Below are 21,138 nucleotides of genomic sequence, written 5' to 3'. Positions count from 1 at the left end.
ATAATACTACAATAGTACAGCTAGTAGTGCTAATGACTATCATTAGGATCGTCAATATCATCCTCCTCATCTTTAGCCTCTGAATGAGTAGCCTCTACAGTGGGATTCTGGCTAGATTCCCCTGGCCCTGAAGGTTGTGATATCTCTCCCTGTAGAGGTGGGTCCAAATCCATCCAAGAAAGGTCTTCATTGTCAAATGCTGGTGCCTGACTCTCCACAACCTATTCTGATGATGGATTAAAGTCACCCAAAACTATGTTGCTTGATTTAGGGGTTTTGTTCAACAATTGGTTACGCCTCAACATAAGGTTGTACTAAACATAGAGAATAAATCTTTCCAACCAGCATTTCCTAATTTTCCCAAGAACTCCCTCAAAACAGCCCTGCAAAATCTCTTGAAATCCCCTCAAGAAACTCAGCTCAAGCATTTCGAGAAGCTCAAATGAATAGTGTGAGTGAAAGACGGTGGGGGGGAGGGGGTGCCTTTAAATAGCTTTTGGAGGGGCCTAGGGTTGCTTTAGAGGTGGGCCACCCCACATAATCTAATTAAATTAGGAAAAATGGTTTTGGGGGGTCCAAAGCGGCCCCATACAGACTAGTATGGAACTGGCCAGTTCGGTGAGAAAATATTGGTTTGGTACTGAACGGGTCTTTTCTGGTTCCAGGCCACTGACCAGACTGGTTTTGGGATCAAAATTGCCAGACTGGCTGGTTCTACCGGTTTCTATAACATTGCTTTCTAGGTAGGGTGCTCTCCAAGCAAATTCCGTTGACTACTTCTCCCATAAAATTAAAAAATCCTCTAAGAAGTGGCATGCTCTCCCAAATATGACCACCATTCCTTGATATATGTGGAAGACACGGCTCAAAATGCTTATTAACTCTCCAAGCTAGGGTGCCTTTCAAAGTAGGCTAATCATCCAAGAATTAAGAGCATAAAAAATCATACAACCTTCTTTGTTGAAGGGCGTTCCTCCCAGAAATGTTAGAATTGTGCATTTCACCTTGTAGACAAGGTTTAGATGCCGTGTGTTGACATGTAGTGTAGGGCATCCTCCTAGGAACTTCATCCACTTCGTGCAAAGTATGCCAAGGGTCCATGAGATGATGAGTCATGTCTCGAAATATGCAAATCTACCTTGGAGAATGTGAAAGGTACATTCAGTGGAGAACTATGCACAAAAACATGTAGAATGATGCCGCAAAGGTAAGATTTGCAGCAAAATATTTCATTTATTCTTCAGACAATTCTTCATTACCTTATGCACTCATCATAATCAGGAATTTATGCTTATTTCGGTGGAAATAGTACCTATCAGTGGCACCCATTTTTGAAAATAAACATTTGTAAAAGCTTCTTTGAAACCTGATTACTAGTTTCCCACCATGTTTTACTTGGTTCCACCAACTCTCCTACAGTGTATGAACCAATCTAGTACAAAAGGAAATCACAATGATCATTTGTTAGTGTTTGGCCATCATTTTGCTGTTGCTGGGCAGTGGTTTGGTAGCTAAAAGCTCATAACCACAGTGGATTTGTAGTGTGTTTTCATTGGATTTTACACTGAACAGTCATTGGTATCATTATTCATGTATGCATCAAGTATATATTACAATATTACTACTGATTATTATTTGGAAATTCAAAATTTTAGACATTCATATATCTTATTCTTTAATATTTGAGGCAGTGTCCCCTATGTCGTACCCCTGGTGTACCCAGGTATGAGGGGTGGGGTTGGTCTGTACTATGTAGACATACTGGGTATGCGTGTCCATGTACCTATGCGCTCGTGTACTAGAAACTTGGTATAACATAGGCTGGTTTGGGAGGTAGTTATATGTGCTGGGTTATTTTAAAAATTTATTATAATAATTGCTATTATAAAACATCATACATGCATCAGTTGTATTGCTTTCTAATGAACTTCTTTTCATTGATTTGCATGCTTGATTACTAGTTTCCCACCATGTTTTACTTGGTTCCACCAACTCTCCTACAGTGTATGAACCAATCTAGTACAAAAGGAAATCACAATGATCATTTGTTAGTGTTTGGCCATCATTTTGCTGTTGCTGGGCAGTGGTTTGGTAGCTAAAAGCTCATAACCACAGTGGATTTGTAGTGTGTTTTCATTGGATTTTACACTGAACAGTCATTGGTATCATTATTCATGTATACATCAAGTATATATTACAATATTACTACTGATTATTATTTGGAAATTCAAAATTTTAGACATTCATATATCTTTAATATTTGAGGCAGTGTCCCCTATGTCGTACCCCTGGTGTACCCAGGTATGAGGGGTGGGGTTGGTCTGTACTATGTAGACATACTGGGTATGCGTGTCCATGTACCTATGCGCTCGTGTACTAGAAACTTGGTATAACATAGGCTGGTTTGGGAGGTAGTTATATGTGCTGGGTTATTTTAAAATTTTATTATAATAATTGCTATTATAAAACATCATACATGCATCAGTTGTATTGCATTCTAATGAACTTCTTTTCATTGATTTGCATGCTTGCTTGCTATTCCAATGTAAGATACTGCCACTGTCACAGACTCACATGCACTACTTGCTTCAATATCCATATATTAAATCTGATTCTAATCCTGCTGCTGTCATGAATGGTGATTCTGGGTCTTTTCTCCCTCTTTACTTATTTAGAAATTGGATCATTGTCTCCCCTTCTTATATAGGAGGCTTATGAGGAGTTCAAGCGGGTACTACTGGCTTTTATATATGACAAGGACGACCAAACCTCACCAGTGGCAGAAGAGGTAATTATACCTTGCCCATGCATTTTATGATCTGCCAACTTTGACTTTAGTTTGCAAGAAATTAAAAGTTTTCTCATTCTATGATATGTCTTTTTATGCAAGAGGGCAAACAAAGTCAAACTTCTTGATTTCTAAACTTCCTTTTTATGCGAATAACTTGCAAGTTTTTTTCAGTTTTACATCTAGAATAGTTCAAACTTGGTACTTTCCTCGTGTCTATCATAAGCTGGAAAAGACTATGCAATGGTGTTTAATTTATAGTGTGAAGAATGATGCTATTAATTTGTCTCTATGCACTATTTATATTCACATTTTGTCATTTTGGCCATCAAACAAGGGCTTTGTAGTTAAGAGAGAAATTTCTTGGCTGTATGTAGTTGTACCATAGCATCTCCATGATTTCTGAAGTAGTTGATCTAAATCTTAGCATGATTATTGGTTTACACTATGAAACTGTTCCAAAAACTCTGCTGGTCCAATCAATTTTTGCTGTTAATTTCAGCCCAATGCTCAGCTTTTTAATTTCAGCATATTTCTGTATGTTATGAAGCTATTACAACAATGCAATACATGTAAATGTGCTTTGGTTAATTTCAGTTTATTGCTGGCAGTCTTTTAACGTTTGATATTTTAAAATTTTTGTAAGGTGCAGTCTGCAGCTCTGTGGGGTGAGGCGTATTTGCCCCCAACACTGTATCTATGCATTGAATGTTGACACCTAATCATAGGGATTGGGTGAACAACTGTAATTTGTGTAAATAAATAATAGAGAAAATGGAGTCATTGGGAGATGAACTGAACAGTCACTCCCTCTTGTATATAATAATGAACAACCTGAATGAATAATACTTACATTTGAGGAGTTACCTCCTGGTCTGACATGGTATCAGAGCCAACGCCATTTTTGGCTTCTCTCTCTGCTTTGCTGCCCCTCTCTCGCAACTGCTGTCCCTCTGGCAACTGTTGCAGACGTTCGGTTGGTTATGTGAGGCAACTGCTCCACAAGTGCAGTTGAGGTATCACTCTCTTGGTTTCATAGTGTTAAACACGGGTGTGATGAATGAAATTCTCTTATGACTGTGTATCGGCGTTTTGGACCCTAATCGGGTATTTTTATCTGTTCATACATTTTATTTATAAATCACAGTCAATTAGTGTTAAGCGTTAATACTGAGTTTAAGCGTTAAACCTTTTCTTAAGCGTCTTTTGAATTAAGCATGTGGGTAGTATTCAGCAAGTGGTAAGCGGTATCTCGCGCACCCTAAAGGCTGGAAATGGTATTCCTAAATTTCACGCGATTAACCTTAGCGGGCGACACGTAGCACGAGAAAACCACTTTTCTCGCGCGCTCTCGATTTGTTATGCATCGTGCAAGATTTCACGCGAGATTATGCGATAGCCGTTGAATCAAGCAGGATTGATTGACGGTGGAGATCTGCCAAGCTAGTTGGCGAGTAGGTGACGCGATAGTTTCGATTAGACGGGCAGATCTGACAGTGATCACGTCGGAAGATGCATGTGAGTTAATTTAAATTTCGGACGCGATAAGGTTATGAACTGGGGTTTTAATTCCTTTTGGTTCCGTCATGAGATTGCACGAGTCACATCGACGGTGGAGATCGTCCGGGTTAGTTGGTGACCGGACGATGCGATATCCATTGGATTTGGAGAAGTGAGATCAATGGCGCGGATTGAAGTGATTGATAAAAGGAGACGTCAATGAGGGACCGATAGTGATTGGTCAGATAAGCGGACCCTCAGGGGGGAAATCCACGTACAGAACCGGATTTAAGCACAGCTGATTGGTTACAAAGTTAACCAGTAGTCGAATTACAAACTACCACCTCATTTTTGTCAACCTCACGTGTCATTTTTTTACACAGTACATTTTTAAAATGCACTCATTGATAACTATTGTGGGAGTGGTTCTCACCGGGAAGGAGAACTATCCAGAATGGTCGCGGAAAATCAAACACATTCTCATTTATAATGAGATGTGGAAAGGAGTGTGTGTTGGAGACGGAGACAAAGAGCCAGAACAGCCTACCTCAGACAAGGAATTCGCCATTTGGGAAAATAAGAACAACAAGGCTTATGCATTGATTGCAACATCAGTAAATGAAGAGGTGAGTCGCCATATTTCGCCATTTTCAAATGCTTTCGAAGCCTTACAAAAACTGAAGGAACTTTATAACTCACACTTTGCACTTGAAGTTGTTCAACTCATGATTAAATTGTTCACCCTTGAATTACAAAATGATGATCCTCTTGCTTTTTCATCAAAAGTAAAATCTATTATGCATGATATCAAAGTCCCTAATGTTGAACTGGACATTCCTCTGATAGCTTTTTTCAAGGCACTTTATCCCACTTACTCAAATTATCTTGAGTCATTGCAAGCAAATGGAAACCTCAAAGATATTACCTTTGACTCCCTTGTGAAAAAAATTGCTGAAAGAGAGAAAGCTTTTGGGAAGAAGACAACTCCTCAGTCTTCTGAAGAGGCTGTGTGCCTTACACATAGAGAGAAGAATCTTTCTCAAGATTCTTCGAGAGGAAGAGGTGGTCGAAGAGGAAGAGGAAGAAATTTCAAAGGCAGGGGGGCAGACACTCTCAAGGAGAAAAGTCAGATTTGCACTGCATACACTGCAAAAGAGATGGATCACATGATGCATCCACATGCAAGCTGCCTTGGGATAGAATTGAGCATGAAAGAAACCAACCCAAAGGTAAAACTAATGACAAAGAGAAAGGTAAAGCACCTGAATCCGCTCACTATGTTGTGGCACACTGTAATATTGGAGTAAATGAAGACTTATTTAATGCTTCACTTGCTTCTTGGAAAAATGGCTGGTTGCTTGATTCAGGAGCAACTTGCCACATGACTTTTAGAGGAGATTTTTTGAAGAATTTACTGACAATGTTGATGGAGCAGTATACGTTGCAGACAAATCAAAACTCAAGCCATCAGGGCTTGGTACAATCAGGTTTAAATTGCCTGGTCTTCTAGACTTTCTTCTGCATCATGTTTTATATCTCCCACAACTGAGGAGAAACTTGCTGTCCTTGGTCCACATCTGCCAGCAAGGACACTCCATTCATATCTTTGATGGCAAGCTTGAGGTGAGAAAAGCATCAGACCACTCACTTGTCATGACGGGGATAGAAGAAGAAAGGCTTCTCAAGTTGCAGGGTATCTCTGCTCATGCACAAAATTTCTCATACAATTCTCATTATGAAGAAGGTACATTTCCATCAAGTTTATTATGGCATGCTAGATTTGGACACTTGAACTATGATAGGCTCCGCTTGTTGAAGAAAAATGGTGTTACTGGTTTGCCTACAATTCCTAGGAAACTTAAGCAATGTGATGCTTGCATTCTACGAAAGCATAGCAAACAATCTTTTCATGATTCACATTCCAGAGCACATAAAAAACTTGAACTCATTCATTCAGATTTATGTGGTCCAATGCCTGTTCCTTTTGCAAATGGAAATAAATATATGATGACATTTATTGATGACTACACCAGAATGTGTTGGGTTTATTTATTGAAGAACAAATCTGATGCTTTTCAAACATTCAAGAACTTTCATACATGGATTGAAAATGATGCACAATCTCATATTGGCTCTATTCACACTAATAATGGAAAAGAAAACACTTCAAATGAATTTGAACACTATCTTCGCCAACATGGGATCAAACATCAAACAACTGTGCCTTATAATCCACAACAGAACAGAGTAGCTAAAAGAATGAATAGGACAATCTTAAATATGGTACGCTCCATGATGTTTTTCAAAAATGTAAAAATGATGTTTTGGGCTGATGCAGTTCTATGTGCTGTATATGTAAAGAATAGATGTCCATCTAATGCTATTAGAAACAAGACTCCTTATGAAATGTGGTATGGACACATTCCTTCGGTAAAGCATCTTAGGGTCTTTGGTTCCACATGTTATGCTTTGATACCAAAGGTACATAGAAACAAACTTGGTGCAAGAAGTCGTAAGTGTATCTTCTTGGGGTGTTCAAACACCTCCAAAGCATATCGTCTCTATGATGAAGTCAATAAAAAGTTTGTTGTATCTAGAGATGTAATCTTCTTGAATTATCCAAAACTGACAATGTTGTTGAGTGGCAACTTGATCGCTTGGATATATTCGCAAATGCAAAATCATTTCAAGAATTTGATAATCAGATTCCACATCTTGAAGGGGGGATTGCTATACTAGATCAACCTGTGGAATCTTCTTCTGAAGCACTCTCTCCCTCGCATGAAACTCCAACAACGGATGATACTTTGAGTGATGTGATTGACAGAATTGGGAGATTCAATCTTGATTCAGTCCCAACTCAATCAACGGAGCAGCTTGGACCATCTTAGAAAGGTCCCCCAAAGTGGCTGACAAAGACACTTGAAAGTGTTCATCCTGATGAGGTTGGAAAGACAGGAACTAGAATTTCAACCTGGCAAAATGGAGGTGATGTAGATGACTTTGATTCAGCTGTTGATATGGATGTTTCTTATGATTGTGAATTGAATATGTCTATAGATTTTGAACCAACTTCCTTCAAAGAAGCTTCTTCTCATGATGAATGGAAAGAAGCAATGCAAAAAGAGTATGATGCCTCGATAAAGAATGGCACTTGGAAGTTGGTTGATCCTCCATTGGGAACCAAGCCAATTGGCTGCAAGTGGGTCTACAAGAACAAGTATAAAGCTGATCGCTCACTTGACAAGCACAAAGCCAAGCTTGTGGCAAAAGGTTTTGCACAGAAGGAAGGGGTCAATTATGATGAGACTTTTGCCCCCACAACAAAATGGGCTACCATTCGGACACTCTTTGCCCTAGCAACTCAGAATAGTTGGAAAGTTCATCAAATGGATGTAAAAACTGCTTTCTTGAATGGAGATCTAAAAGAGAATGTTTTTATGTCCTAGCCTGAAGGATTTGCTGTAAAAGGACATGAACATAAAGTATGCAAACTTGTGAAATCCTTGTATGGCCTCAAACAAGCACCGCGAGCCTGGTATGAAAAACTAACTGAGCATCTTCTGAAACTCAATTTCAAACATTATGATCTTGATGATGCAACTTTGTTTGTCAAGAAGGTTGGCAAAACAGTTGTATATCTTGTGATATATGTAGATGATCTTTTGATGACAGGGAACAATGAGAGTTACATTGCATCCATAAAGAAGGAATTGAGGAAAGGTTTTGAAATGACTGATTTAGGCTATGTTCATTACTATCTTGGTATTGAAGTAACTCAACATCTGAAGTCCATATTCCATTCTCAAAAAAAGTACATTGGAGATCTGTTGAACAGGTTTGGCATGACTGAATGCAATCCTCTGACTACTCCAATGGAACAAAACTTAAATCTCACATCCATTGAAGGAAAAGAATTTGAGGATGCAACAAAGTATAGACAGCTTGTTGGAAGTCTCAAGTACTTAACTACTACCAGACCAGACATTTCGTTCGCTGTTGGAATCCTCTCCAGGTTTATGCAAAAGCCTTGTGAGGGACATTGGTCTGCTGCAAAAAGAGTTCTAAAGTACTTGAAGGGAACTCAAGACTTTGGAATCAAGTATACACAAGTGGGCAACTTCAGCTTGATTGGATACTTTGATTCAAAGTTCGATGGAGACAAAGAAACTGGGGTATCTACTTCGGGTTATGCAATGAGTCTTGGATTAGGAGTTGTCTCCTGGAGATCACGCAAATAATTAGTGCCAGTAGATTCCACAATAGAGGCAGAATATGTGGCAGCAACTAAGGCAACAAAAGAAATTGTGTGGCTCAGGAAAATTCTGGAAGATTGTAGGCAAAACAAGTACAATCAACTCCACTCATGATTAACAATACCTCGGCAATAAAGTTGGCCATGAACCCAAAGTTCCATGATCGAACGAAGCACATCAATAGAAAGTATCATCTGATTCGACATCATGTTGAGGCAAAAACAATCCATCTTCGCCATTGTTCCACTAATGAGCAGATTGCAGATATCTTCACCAACGCGATTGGAAGAGAAAAACTTGAAAGATTCAAAACGATGCTTGGACTCACCAACATCCCTTCAAATTAAGGGGGGGAATGTTGACACCTAATCATAGGGATTGGGTGAACAACTGTAATTAGTGTAAATAAATGATAGAGAAAATGGAGTATCATAAGGAGATGAATTGAACAATCACTCCCTCTTATATATAATAATGAACAACCTGAATGAATAATAAGAGTACATTTGAGGAGTTACCTCCTGGTCTGACAGATTGCAAATGCAACTCCTTAATTTTATTTTTGTAGCTAAATTTTTTTGTACAATTAGATGATATATACACTTATTGTTGGAATCATAGATGAAAAAATCACCAAAACATGGACAACATTGCAAAAAATTGAGATTTCAAACAAGAGAAAATTGTCTTCAAAAACTCATGATTTCTAGCAATAAATGTGAAATTATGATTTTTCCTTTTGCGTCATGCACTTCAGCCCTGAATCAACAAGGGCTATGGGTCCTTGGCGCTTCTAGAGAAACAATGTTTTCAACATCACTTTCAGGACATATCGTCCAAGATGTTGCTCATGGACACTCTCGTCCACCCATCGTCCACCCCACATTTCTATATGGATTTGAGGTCTAGGGACTTGGTTTACTAGAGTCTGATTGGTTCTTAGTAGAGAGAGTACAGACCATCCTCCTTCGTGTTGAAAAATGTGTAACTAGGTTCGGTCTTTGTAAATATGAAATGTACTTTTGATTCTTGTATATTGTAAATAAAAGAAAAATTACTAATGTTATTTTAAAGCATGGGTTTCATGCTCAAGGACTTTTATTTTAGAGGTCAAGCACATATTGAGTGCTTCTAGGGTTTGTCCTAGGTCAAGAAGTCAAAAGTGTCATTGTCATATGTTGAAGACCCCATCGGGCACATTGTAACCTGTAAAAAGAATTATTTTTGTATTTAAAAGTGTTAGAATACCCTCCAAGACCAAGTTGTCTTGCCAGCTAAAAAGTCGGCCTATTTTGAGGAGCCTCGTCAACCTTAAAGACCTATATAAAGGAAGAAACTTGATCCCCCTTGTACACGTTGAAGGAAATGTAACTAGGCTAGGTCTTCATAAATGTAATTTTGATATTTGTACTTATTCAAGAAAAGAGAAAATATTTTTGTATTATTTGTCTATGAGTTTCTTGCTCATTGAAAATAGGTCAAGCACATTTTGAAGTGCTTCTAGAGAGTTAAAGTCAAAATGTAATTATGATAAGACCCTTTGAGGGCATGTTACATCATATGTGTTATCATACAAGGTCATGGGAACACCTCCAAGCATGGACAAATCCTCTCCTAGCACCAACGAAGTCTACAAGCAACAAAGAAAGAATAAAAGATGAATTATAAAGCAAACTGTCATGTCAGCTTCAAGGATAGTCATGTCGGCTGGAAGAGGAGGGACAAACCTCTATTTATAGAGGCTATCAACTCCTCATTCAACGTGGAACACAAGCTCTGAAATCCGCAAGAAAGAGGAGATAAGGAGGACGAAGAAAAGTCAAGGTAAAAGGTCTGTTAGGGCAGCAAAGCAAGGAGGAAGGACAACGAAGGTATAGAGCTGTTTTCTAGGGTACAACCACACGTGTGAAGGGATGAGGGACACTCTGCAGCTACATCAGTAGTAAGATGACAGCAACATATTCGTTATTGTTTGGGTGTAAAATAGGCCTACAAGGCCTCTCTCTCCAGCAAAGAAAGAAGGAAAAGACAGCGAGGTCAAGAGGACTGTTCCTAGGGTTTTTGTCCACACGTGAAGTTTTCAGAAGTCAACTTATGCAGATTTGACCATAGTTGAGGGCAACACACTTAAAGGTATCATTTGGATGTGCATTTAGGTCTACAAGGTATCCAAAGAAAGGGAAGAAGGTACTCTCTATAATGAAACAAAGAAGCCCTAATGCCCTAGGGTTTCCTAACCTAGACAAGCAGCTGAAGAAGGAAGAAGTGCTAAGCAGCCAAGTGCCAGAAGAGAGTGTAGAAAGAGGAAGGATTTGACCTATGCTTGGAGGATGTCCTAGTCAAGGGTCTAGTGTTTGGCAGTTGTTCAGATTAGAAGCTTCAATAAGAGAAATCTTACAAAGGGTTTCCCTCTCAAGAGTGGAGAGGGTTTGTCCCTAACAGAGAGCCAAACTTTGTGTTCTTGTTATTTTGTTTTGGTAGCAGTTTGATGAAACACACACACTAATAAGAAGAAGAAGATAAATTGTAAAAGTGCATCACAAATTGTTATCAAGTCAAGAAGAATCCTACTATACCCCATTGCCGTAGATTCTTCAACATGGTATCAGAGCTTAGGTGACACATCAAGGAAAGGGAAACACAAGACCACTCATCAAGGGGAAGCATCTACAAAGTTGAACCATCAAGCCTAGAAGTCTCAATCACTTCAAGGACAAGAAGGGTCTACAATCCATCATTCATCAAGGAGGTCTACAAATCTAGAAGAGGAGCCTTACATAAAGGCACCTACAAAGAAGAGCAGATTGAAGCAGGACCTACATCAAGCTACAAGTCATCAAGCCAATCCACTTGAAGAAGGCAACTTGAAGAGCATCAAGATCTAGGAAAGACAAGCCACCAAGCCTTCAAGGAGGAAGCAATTCCATTACATCGCAAAATCTATCAAGTAAGTAGATGTCCCCTTCTGAAAATACATCAATGTCTTTTTGCGAGGAAAGCAATAAATTGGTAGGTACCAATAACTTTCTTGCATGGAAGAAGAGGACTAATCTACTACTTAAGGAGAATGAACTCCTAGAGCATGTCAAAGGGAATATCACTATCCCTGCTAAGGAGTAGACTCAAGCCTTAGCCAAGTACAATAAGGATGAGACAAGAGCTCAAAGGATTCTGATATAATCAATCAAAGACTCTCTCATTCTTTATGTCTCCAAGTTTGAGACATCGAAAGAAATTTATGATAAGCTAGTAGAGCTATTCTCGATATCTACAACCGGAGAAGTAATTCTCTAAGGAATGAATTATACAAGATGAAGATAACAGAGGAAGAAATAACTCCCTACTTCATGAAAATCACTGAAATGAGAGATCAACTTCAAGAGCTTGGGGAAGTCATGTTTGACAAAGAGATGACAACTGTAGTACTCAATGCTCTACCTGAAGAGTGGGGAAACTTCACATCAAGCATATATGCCAAGAAAGATGCAACCACTCTCAGTGAAATGTGGTCTCAATGCAGGACAGAGGAAACCAAACTTAAGGCAAAAGAAGATGTGGGATCAAACGCGCAAGTATTTACTACCATGGCCAAAAGAAAGGGTAAATTTGGCAATTTTGGTCCACGAAGAACAAACAACAAAGACATGTCTAAGATCCAATGTTTTGTATGCCAAGAATATGGACACTACAAAACGAATTGTCCTAAGCTTAAGAAGAACAACAATAACAAAAGGAAGAGGGAAGAAGCTCACATAACTCAAGAGGTGAAAGAAGAAGGAAAGAAGCAAAAGAAGGAAGATCCTCTAGATCTCTACTATGACTAGGTCAAACTCTTTACTTCTAGACTTCTTTCAAAGTTTTGAGTAGAATAGGAGCATGTAGGAATAAATTAAAATTGCATTGCTAGAAACACCCTCTAGAATCTAGCAACATGATGTACATAGATTTCTAGACACTCATGTAAGATGTAGCATTCATGAGAAGAACAAAAATGTGTAAGTAGAAATATCTTCTAGAATATAGGAGCATGGTAGATATAGCTCAAGACATTCATGTAGAAGAAGCATACCTCGTATAGGACCTCATACATGATGAAAGAAAAATTGATCATGAAATCTTAGAAGACCCACTTCATCAAAAGAAAGGAAACATTTGCAAGACAAGGATCTTTAAGATCCTATGATGGAATCTTCAAAAGAAGGTTCATGAACCAACGCATATGTCTCATTGGAATCCCATTCATGGGATTCAAGAAAAGGGTTGATATGCAGGGAACCTAAGATGAAGTAAGGACCACACCAAGGTCAATCAAATGAAGCAAGGATGATCAAAGGAGAATCAAGATGAGGTATGTATGCATCAAAGTTTTAGTCATGTTATCATTTGTGTATTATTGAGTCATGGGTATAATATGATCAAGCATGAAAGAATCTCTTTCACCAAGGACATGCTCGAAGGCATGCACTACAATGCGATGAAGGTCAACAAAAGAATATGCTCACATAAGGAGCATCAGATTGATGACTAAGAAGCAAGAAGAAATGCTGACAAGTCTAGAAAGCACTCAATGAAGGAATGCTTCCACAAGAAGCATTAGATGGTTGACCTATCTATCTGAGAAGAAGCAAATGAAGAAAGAGATCAAGCATGCGAAGAACACCATGATCACCAAGAATCACTCTCTGACAAAATGCCTTGAAAGATATCTCCCGAAAGAAGGTAGGGCAACTCTGATAAAAGAAGAAAGGACCCTTGATACCTTTGAAGGCCTTGGAGATATAAAAGGTGTAGATAATTGATTCTACTCTATGAAGATGTCGTGATGCAGAAGCCATCCAAGAAAAGGAAAAGCAATGTTGAAGCAATATCAGGATGAAGTCATGATGGACTACTAGGTCAAAGCATATAACCTAGCAAGTACGATGGAGCATCCATGAGGAGAGCATTACCTAGCATGGAAAAAATGACAAAGGAGTGGCCAAGATGACAAGAAGAACCTAATAGTCAGTTTCCACGAAGCAATGACATGACAAACCAAGAAGGAAAGTGATCGACACAAAATTTTTGTCTTCACTTGGGAAGAAATAATGGGAGGATTAGGTAATCATTTGGCATCTGATACTCTTTGAGGATGTGTAGGGCATCCAAGACAAGAGTAGGTAAGAGGACCGATATTCTTTGAGGGCTGGGAACCCAAGATAAGAATAGTCCTAGAAGGTCATACTCGAGAACACCTGGGTGGGTATGTACCTTGAGAGACAATGATGAAGGTGTCTATAAATCATTGGTCTTGCCAGCATTGTAGCTCATGGTCTCGTAAAGAGATGGAGCTGTTAGTCAAGGCCTTGCACTATGACAATGCTGATGAATATGATGCTATAACAGATGGATTGCAAATCCGGTTTCTCTTATGTGAATTCTTCAAGATTGAAAATTACCAAACACCTTGTAATATTGTATGAATACCTCCCTTGTTAAGAGGGAGTGTTGAAGGAAATGTAACTAGGCTAGGTCTTCATAAGTGTAATTTTGATATTTGTACTTGTTCAAGAAAAGAGAAATTATTTTTGTATTATATGTCAATGAGTTTCTTGCTCATTGAAAATAGGTCAAGCGCATTTTGAAGTGCTTCTAGAGAGTCAAAGTCAAAATGTAATTATGATAAGATCCTTTGAGGGCATGTTACATCATATGTGTTATCATACAAGGTCATGGGAACACCTCCAAGCATGGGCAAATCCTCTTCTAGCACCAACGAAGTCTACAAGCAACAAAGAATGAATAAAAGATGAATTATAAAGCAAACTGTCAAGTTGGCTTCAAGGACAGTCATGTCGGCTAGAAGAGGGACATACCTCTATTTATAGAGGTTGTCCACTCCTCATTCAACGTGGAACACAAACTTTGAAATCCGCAAGAAAGAGGAGATAAGGAGGACAAAGAAAAGTCAAGGTAAAAGGTCTGTTAGGGCAACAAAGCAAGGAGGAAGGACAACGAAGGTACAAAGCTGTTCTCTAGGGTATGTACAACCACATGTGTGTAGGGATGAGGGACAGTCTGCGGCTACATCAACAGTAATATGACAACATCATATTCCTTACTGTTTTGGGTGTAAAATAGGCCTACAAGGCCTTTTTGTCCAGCAATGAAAGAAGGAAAAGATAGTGAGGTCAAGAGGACTGTTCCTAGGGTTTCTGTCCACACATGCAAAGTTTTCAGAAGTCAACTTATGCAGATTTGACCACAGTTGAGGGCAACACACTTAGAGGTCTCATTTGGATGTGCATCTAGGTCTACAAGGTATCCAAAGAAAGGGAAGAAGGTACTCTCTATAATGAAACAAAGAAGCCCTAATGTCCTAGGGTTTCCTAACCTAGACAAGCAGCTGAAGAAGGAAGAACTGCTAAGCAGCCAAGTGTCGGAAGTGATAGTGCAAAAAGTGGAAGGATTTGACCTATGCTTGGAGGATGTCCTAGTCAAGGGTTTAGGGTTTGGCAGTTGTTCAAATAAGAAGCTTCAATAAGAGAAATCTTACAAAGGGTTTCCCTCTCAAGAGTGGAGAGTGTTTGTCCCTGACAGAGAGCCAAACTTTGTGTTCTTGTTATTTTGTTTTGATAGCAGTTTGACGAAACACACACACTAATGAGAAGAAGAAGATAAATTGTAAAAGTGCATCACAAATTGTTATCAAGTCAAGAAGAATCCTACTATACCCCATTGCCCTAGATTCTTCAACAATACACACATTCACTTCTCATCATCCAAGCGAAGGAGGAGAGCAAGAAGGCTAGCGAAGAAGGAGAAGGATGAACGAAGAAGTTTTTGGGCTAATTATCTCTTACGTGTGAAGAAGAAGAGCTAGGGTTTGTTGCTTAAAGGTCAAAATTCTCAAGTTGCTAGAAGAAGATCGAAGTCGCTGAAAGAGGAGCCTATTAGGTCACTATCTAGCCTAGAAAAGGAAGCAAGTAAAGCGAAGCTACTGGGAGGCCTTGTAAGGCTAATTTTCGCTCACACGTGTGGATGCAGTAGCAGTTGTAGGGGCCGAAAATTTCAGACTTGCGGTAGAGGCTGAAAATCTGAAGCTGGGGGTCGAAGTTGTGCTGTTGGAAGAGATTTGACTGGGTTTGAATTAGACAAAGGAAGCACATCATCAAGAAGGCCAGACTTGGTCTTGGAATTAATTGGTCTTGGTCTAGAGGTCTTGGAATTTGTTAGTTGAAGAATCTATAATAATAGGAGATTTACAGGTTTTCCTCTCAAGTGAAGAGGTTTTGGCCCTGGCTTGTAGCCTATATATTGTGTTCTTGTGTACTATTGTTCTTCTTGTTTTGGTAGCTATTTGATGATAAGAACAAACATAATAATAAGAGAAGAGGCTAACAAGTAAGAAAAAGTAAAAAGACATCACAAGTAGTTATCAAGAATAGAGAAATCATTCTAAGTATTGGCCTATAGATTTCTCAACACTTCATTGCTTCATTCTAATGCAAATAGATAGTTCCTCATCCCATCATCCTCATAGAGTTTGGTGCTCGCCCTTTTTGACTCGAGTCAGTGTTCAGTCTTGTCTCACTTTTATATCTTGTTTGGTTTCTGATACAATGTAAGGCGTGACAAATATCCATACTTGGCCTACCGTTCATTAAAATCCGTTGTAGCTGCTAGTTCTTCCGCTTGGATTTGATGCTCGTACATTAGAGCCTCAAATGTTCTTATATCAATTGGTATTATGTTGGACCGACTTCTTCCATTTAGATATTTCTTATGTGCACCCGACCACCTCTTACCAACCAAACATGAGACAGATACTATTATTCACGAAGATATCTATAGGCAATATGCATAGGTCACTTGGATAAACCCTCAGGGTTGTTTACGTTTGAAGATGGCCTTCTATGTTGAGCACTTAAAGAAGATGAGGGACAAACTCATTGTTCGTCCCCGTTACGTGCCTAGCCATCGGATGCAAGGCCTTCGGATTCCCTTAGAACAATTCAGAGTTGGATCTCATCAATTGCAGATTGACACGGATCACCAGATAGGTCACTTAGACAAGATCTACTAGCAATGTCATCTTTGAGGAATTGAGTTGGAGGAGCACTTCATCTTCCATTGCCCCATGTATTATGAGATCCATGGTAGATTTCATTGCCTATTTAGGGGGATTCGCACCCTTTTTAGTTTCTTCTAGCACTTAGACTAGAGATATCTATCCCTTCACATGTAGGGGGCCATCATACTTAGTATCCACACTCTCCAGCCTCCCCTAGGCCGAATCCTTCTTCAATGGATCAACTCTTTTACGGTGATCCCATCACCCAGGGGCACTGTTACCAATTAAATTAGCAGTGTTTTGTTAACCTATTAGATGGGCACACATAGGGCATTGACCAATTATCATCTCCACCAAAGCCCCCACTATTTAAGTCCAACACTCCCTAAACAACTAAGGGAGGAGTCCCTAAATCTATCCCAAATAACTCTGGTGCAAGACCAATGCCTTATATGGAGTTACTTAAGGTGGAGGCGTTCACTTGTACCTGCTGTCTAGCTGTAAAAATGTCATTGTAGTAGCAGAAATCTAAATAGCAAATATTAGTAGCCAAAATTCTCTGAAAAGATGGGATATAACCTATGGATTCTGGTCTACACTGAAAATCCTAACTATAAATATAGGCATCCTTCAGTTTGGATCACTGATTAAGGAGGTATGGCTCAAAACATCTTGTTATCTTGTGTGACACACTGTGAAGTCTGTAAATAGAGGGACAACAAATTGATTTGACTGTTACAACCACCTTATAGGTGCCTTAGAACCTCTAGATGGTTAGTTTAGGGGTGGAAGAGATACAAGGGTGAGTATAGAGGCTTTTGGCGCCTCCCCTCAACCCAACACATGGCTGAAAAGTAAATTTCCAGCAAGCTAGAAATTACTTTTCAGATATCTGGGTGAAAACTTTGTGTTTACACAACCGAAAATTTCCAATTTTAGATTTGACAAGTAGTTATGGCTGGAAATTAGTGAAATTTACTCTAAATACTGAAAGTAACACTTTTTAAACAGTTTAGAGCAAATGACAAGATTCCAGGTTCTGTTTATGTACTTGGAGGGCTGTAGACCTTACTGTAGTTTGCAGATCCCACTCGATATACCCTGTAAAAACTCAGCTATTCGATGCCAATGGCTAGATACAAGCATAAAAATATCATGCAATGAAACTTGTATCCTATCTTGGTAAGATCTATCAATTAAATCAATTATCCTAATGATTTTATCTTGCTAAAAGATAAAAACATGAAAAACCGGCAAGTTGATATCCTAATCTAACTGCAGAAAATAAAATAAATTTTATATTTTGAAAACAAGTGGTTGTTGTGTTATACCTGTGCATTTTTGTGTCTCACCTTTTGCTGGAATGTGAAGTCAATACCCCTTTAAGTTGATATGGATGGTTTGTTCAAAGGGAGTGGGCTTGGTTCAAAATGGAATTTGCCTTCATTGTTGCTTAACCCTCTTGGTGAATTTCAAACCTTGATAGAGCGACCTCTCCTTGAAGTGGTGTCTCCAATCGTGTTGTAGAACGAAATCTTGAAGACAAAATGAAGTTCCCTCAACGAGATGGTTCAAATGCCTTGATTGTTGATTTGGGGTAGCATCGGATGTGCTCTAAGCCTCAAATTTTGCAGGGAGGCTTGGGCACAGGTATTCCAAAGAACCCAGAAAGCGTTTTGGGAAATTCCACCCAGAAGTGATTTTATAAAAATAATTAATATTTTTAATGGGGTTCCTAAGTCTAAACTTAGGAAAACTAAAATATTAATGGGTATTAATCTAATCAGGGGTGAAACTTCTAGAAAAAGTCATGGATCAAGTCCAAATGATTTGAGCCTTTGATTATGTTTTAATCCAGACCGTTGGTTATCCAACAGGAAGATATAAGAATGGGCTTGAGGGTCATTTGGTAAACACATAAAGAGAGATCAAGAAATCGATTTTCTGAAGTGAGAAGTTCTCACAAGGAAAAATCGATTGAGGAGATCTTGCAGTAGAGGGGCAGTTAGAATCTGGGAAAAGGAATCTCCGGAGAGTACCAGGTAGAGAGATAACAGAAAGACGTTTAGAGGAAGGCTGATGCTAGCCTGCGTAGTGCTGACGCAGAGGCAACACAATGATTGAGGGGAAGTCGAAGTTCAGTTGTCGAAAGCCAGGGTGTGAGTCTAGGAGGTAGAAAGTCGATTTCTCAGCCAATAGAGTATCCAGAGGAGAGGCAACGTAATACCCAGGAGGGGTGACACAGAAACTGCCCAAGTTGACGCAGTTCTGTGCAGAGGCCACGCAGAGGGTGACATAGAGCCTCCAAAGCAACATGATCAGTCACTGATTCTCCAGTGATAGGGTGAGATCATTTCACCAGTCTTTTGTTCAGTATTCTCTTTGTATCGGATTGCTAGTTGAGCATCCTAGAATTGTAGCATAATAATAAAACCATCAGAGCTGCTGCACCGGTTTTCTCGCATTGGGTTTTTCCGGGGACTATTTGTCCAAAAATAACTGTGTGTCCTATGTGTTGTATTTTTCTTTCTTGCTCAATATTTTGTTTCCACATATATGTAAATTAAGCGAAGGCTGTAGATGTATTTACTTAGAAATTTACTGTAGAAGACAGTAAATAACAATGTTACATTAATCGTTATCGGGATAATATCGGCGGGAGGAAAAAATCGGAAAAAATCGTAATTATCGGGAAAAAATCGTTTGGTACAAAAATATTCATTTTTTTTCAATTTTTTTAATATCTAAACCATCTACAACATAAAATAAATACATTGACACATAAATATGATAAAAGAATTAATATATAAGATGTTTAATATCATTTCTAGTGCTAAAATCACACATAACATTGAATCATGTCCTGAATAGTAAGTCCTGACTCGTGAGTCCCAACTCAACCTCAAAATATCAACAAAAAATATAATAATGTATCTCATCATGTCATAATGTCTTATACAATAAAATGAAGAAAATAACTAAAGTCTAATCCTATTGATTTCCTCTGCCCCTCTTGCGAGAAAATGCCACAGCTTTCCCTTTCCCTTTCCCTCTAGATGTAGATGCTAGTGCTGGTGGAGTTGGCAATGGAGTCTGTTGTGCTCTAGACGCTGAAGAACTAGAAGTAGGAGCTATAGGAAGTAGACCACGTCCTCTATTGGTGGTAGGGGTAGCCTGGGTAGGTGGTGTCACCTCCTTCTCCTGTTCCTCCTCCTCCTCCACTACATCCTGCACTAACCAATCACCAGCAGACTCCATGAGAGGCCTCTCGGCCTCAACCCTCCATGCAACAGTGATGTCAATCCCATCCAATGAGATGGCCTCCACATCAAGTGGCCTTTCAAGTTGCCTCACCCACAATCGAAGATTGTAGTAGACGTAGACCATGTCATTAAGTCGCTGGGACTCCAACTTGTACAAAGATCATGAAATAATAATTAATAATTATATAAAAAATATTGTTTAATGAATTCAAAAATTTATTTGGAAATTTGCAATATTTTAAATGTTTAAGTGTTAACTTGTTGCGCTTCTTGTTGTGTATTTTTTCAAATACACTCCAGTTGCGCTCACATCCTAAGGAGCTACATGTTTGGCTGAGGATGTGAATGGCAAGCTTTTGTAAAAGGGGTACCCTGCCACCATACATTCTCCACCATGCATCTACAACAAAATTACAAATAAAATTTTAAATAAACATAAGAAAAAAATGGAATTTGAAGAGACAATGAAATTTGAAACAAAGTTACAAACTAAAAAATACCTGGCATTTTAATCGTCCTATCAATGACAGCCATGTCAAAGCCAAATGTGCCACCTGCCATCCTATATGTCTCAATTTCTTTAGAGATCTCTATATGTTCTGCTGGAGATCGCACCATCTTCTAGACACAGGATAAGAATCCATCCATGATCTCAGCATCAAATACAAACCCGCATGCGTAAGAAAATGCGAGGTTCAGGAAAAGCCCAGCAGCATGAATGGGACGATGCAGTGTGTTGTTCCATTGCTCATCAATCACTCCCCATAGGAGGAGTTGTCTCCGAAACCCATCATCTCCCTTATCATCAAAGCAGGCCCGAATGGCTTCTTTGGCCCTGTCCATGGCTTCATACAAATAGCCCATTGCGGGCTTTTCACCATTAACCAACCGAAGAACCTTTACCAAAGGTTCAGTAATGGTGCACACCTCCTGCACTCCAACCCAAAAGTCTTTCTGGTATGAAACTAGTCTGCATACGGCCTCTCCCTCTGATTTGCAGCTCATTGGCAAAGCATGCCACTCCTCTGAAAGAAACATTCTCTTCACATCCCACATAGAATTCAAGAGGGATTAAAGAGATATGAAACTGGTGGCAAACCGTGTAATGGCGAGGCGCACAAACTCTTTGTTGTTGGTGAATCTTCTCATCAAGCTAAGCACAGATGTATGGTTATATATAAATTTTGTAATGCTTTTGGATGAATCAACAATATCTTTGACAAAGGAAATTTTCCCTATGTCCTCCAACATCAAATCAATACAGTGTGCAGCACAAGG

General features: G+C 39.1%; 1 protein-coding gene across 2 annotated transcripts in view; it reads left to right on the top strand.

The window, feature by feature from the left end:
• The window catches only part of LOC149239467 (Ran-binding protein in the microtubule-organising centre protein), a 328,713-nt gene that overhangs the window by 96,317 nt on the left and 211,258 nt on the right, over positions 1-21,138 (top strand). For both annotated transcript variants that reach the window (XM_089373426.1, XM_089373427.1), the window contains exon 3: positions 2,708-2,788. In XM_089373426.1, coding sequence (XP_089229552.1) covers positions 2,708-2,788 — 81 coding nt within the window. The remainder of the gene's footprint in view (positions 1-2,707; positions 2,789-21,138) is intronic.

Source organism: Pinus tabuliformis, chromosome 8 (genome assembly GCF_031772625.1).
Source record: "Pinus tabuliformis cultivar Carrire ecotype Pingquan chromosome 8, CPIR1, whole genome shotgun sequence".
NCBI classification, from domain to species: domain Eukaryota; kingdom Viridiplantae; phylum Streptophyta; class Pinopsida; order Pinales; family Pinaceae; genus Pinus; species Pinus tabuliformis.
Note: the sequence above shows the minus strand (reverse complement) of the source record. Positions and strands in the feature narration are given on the sequence as shown.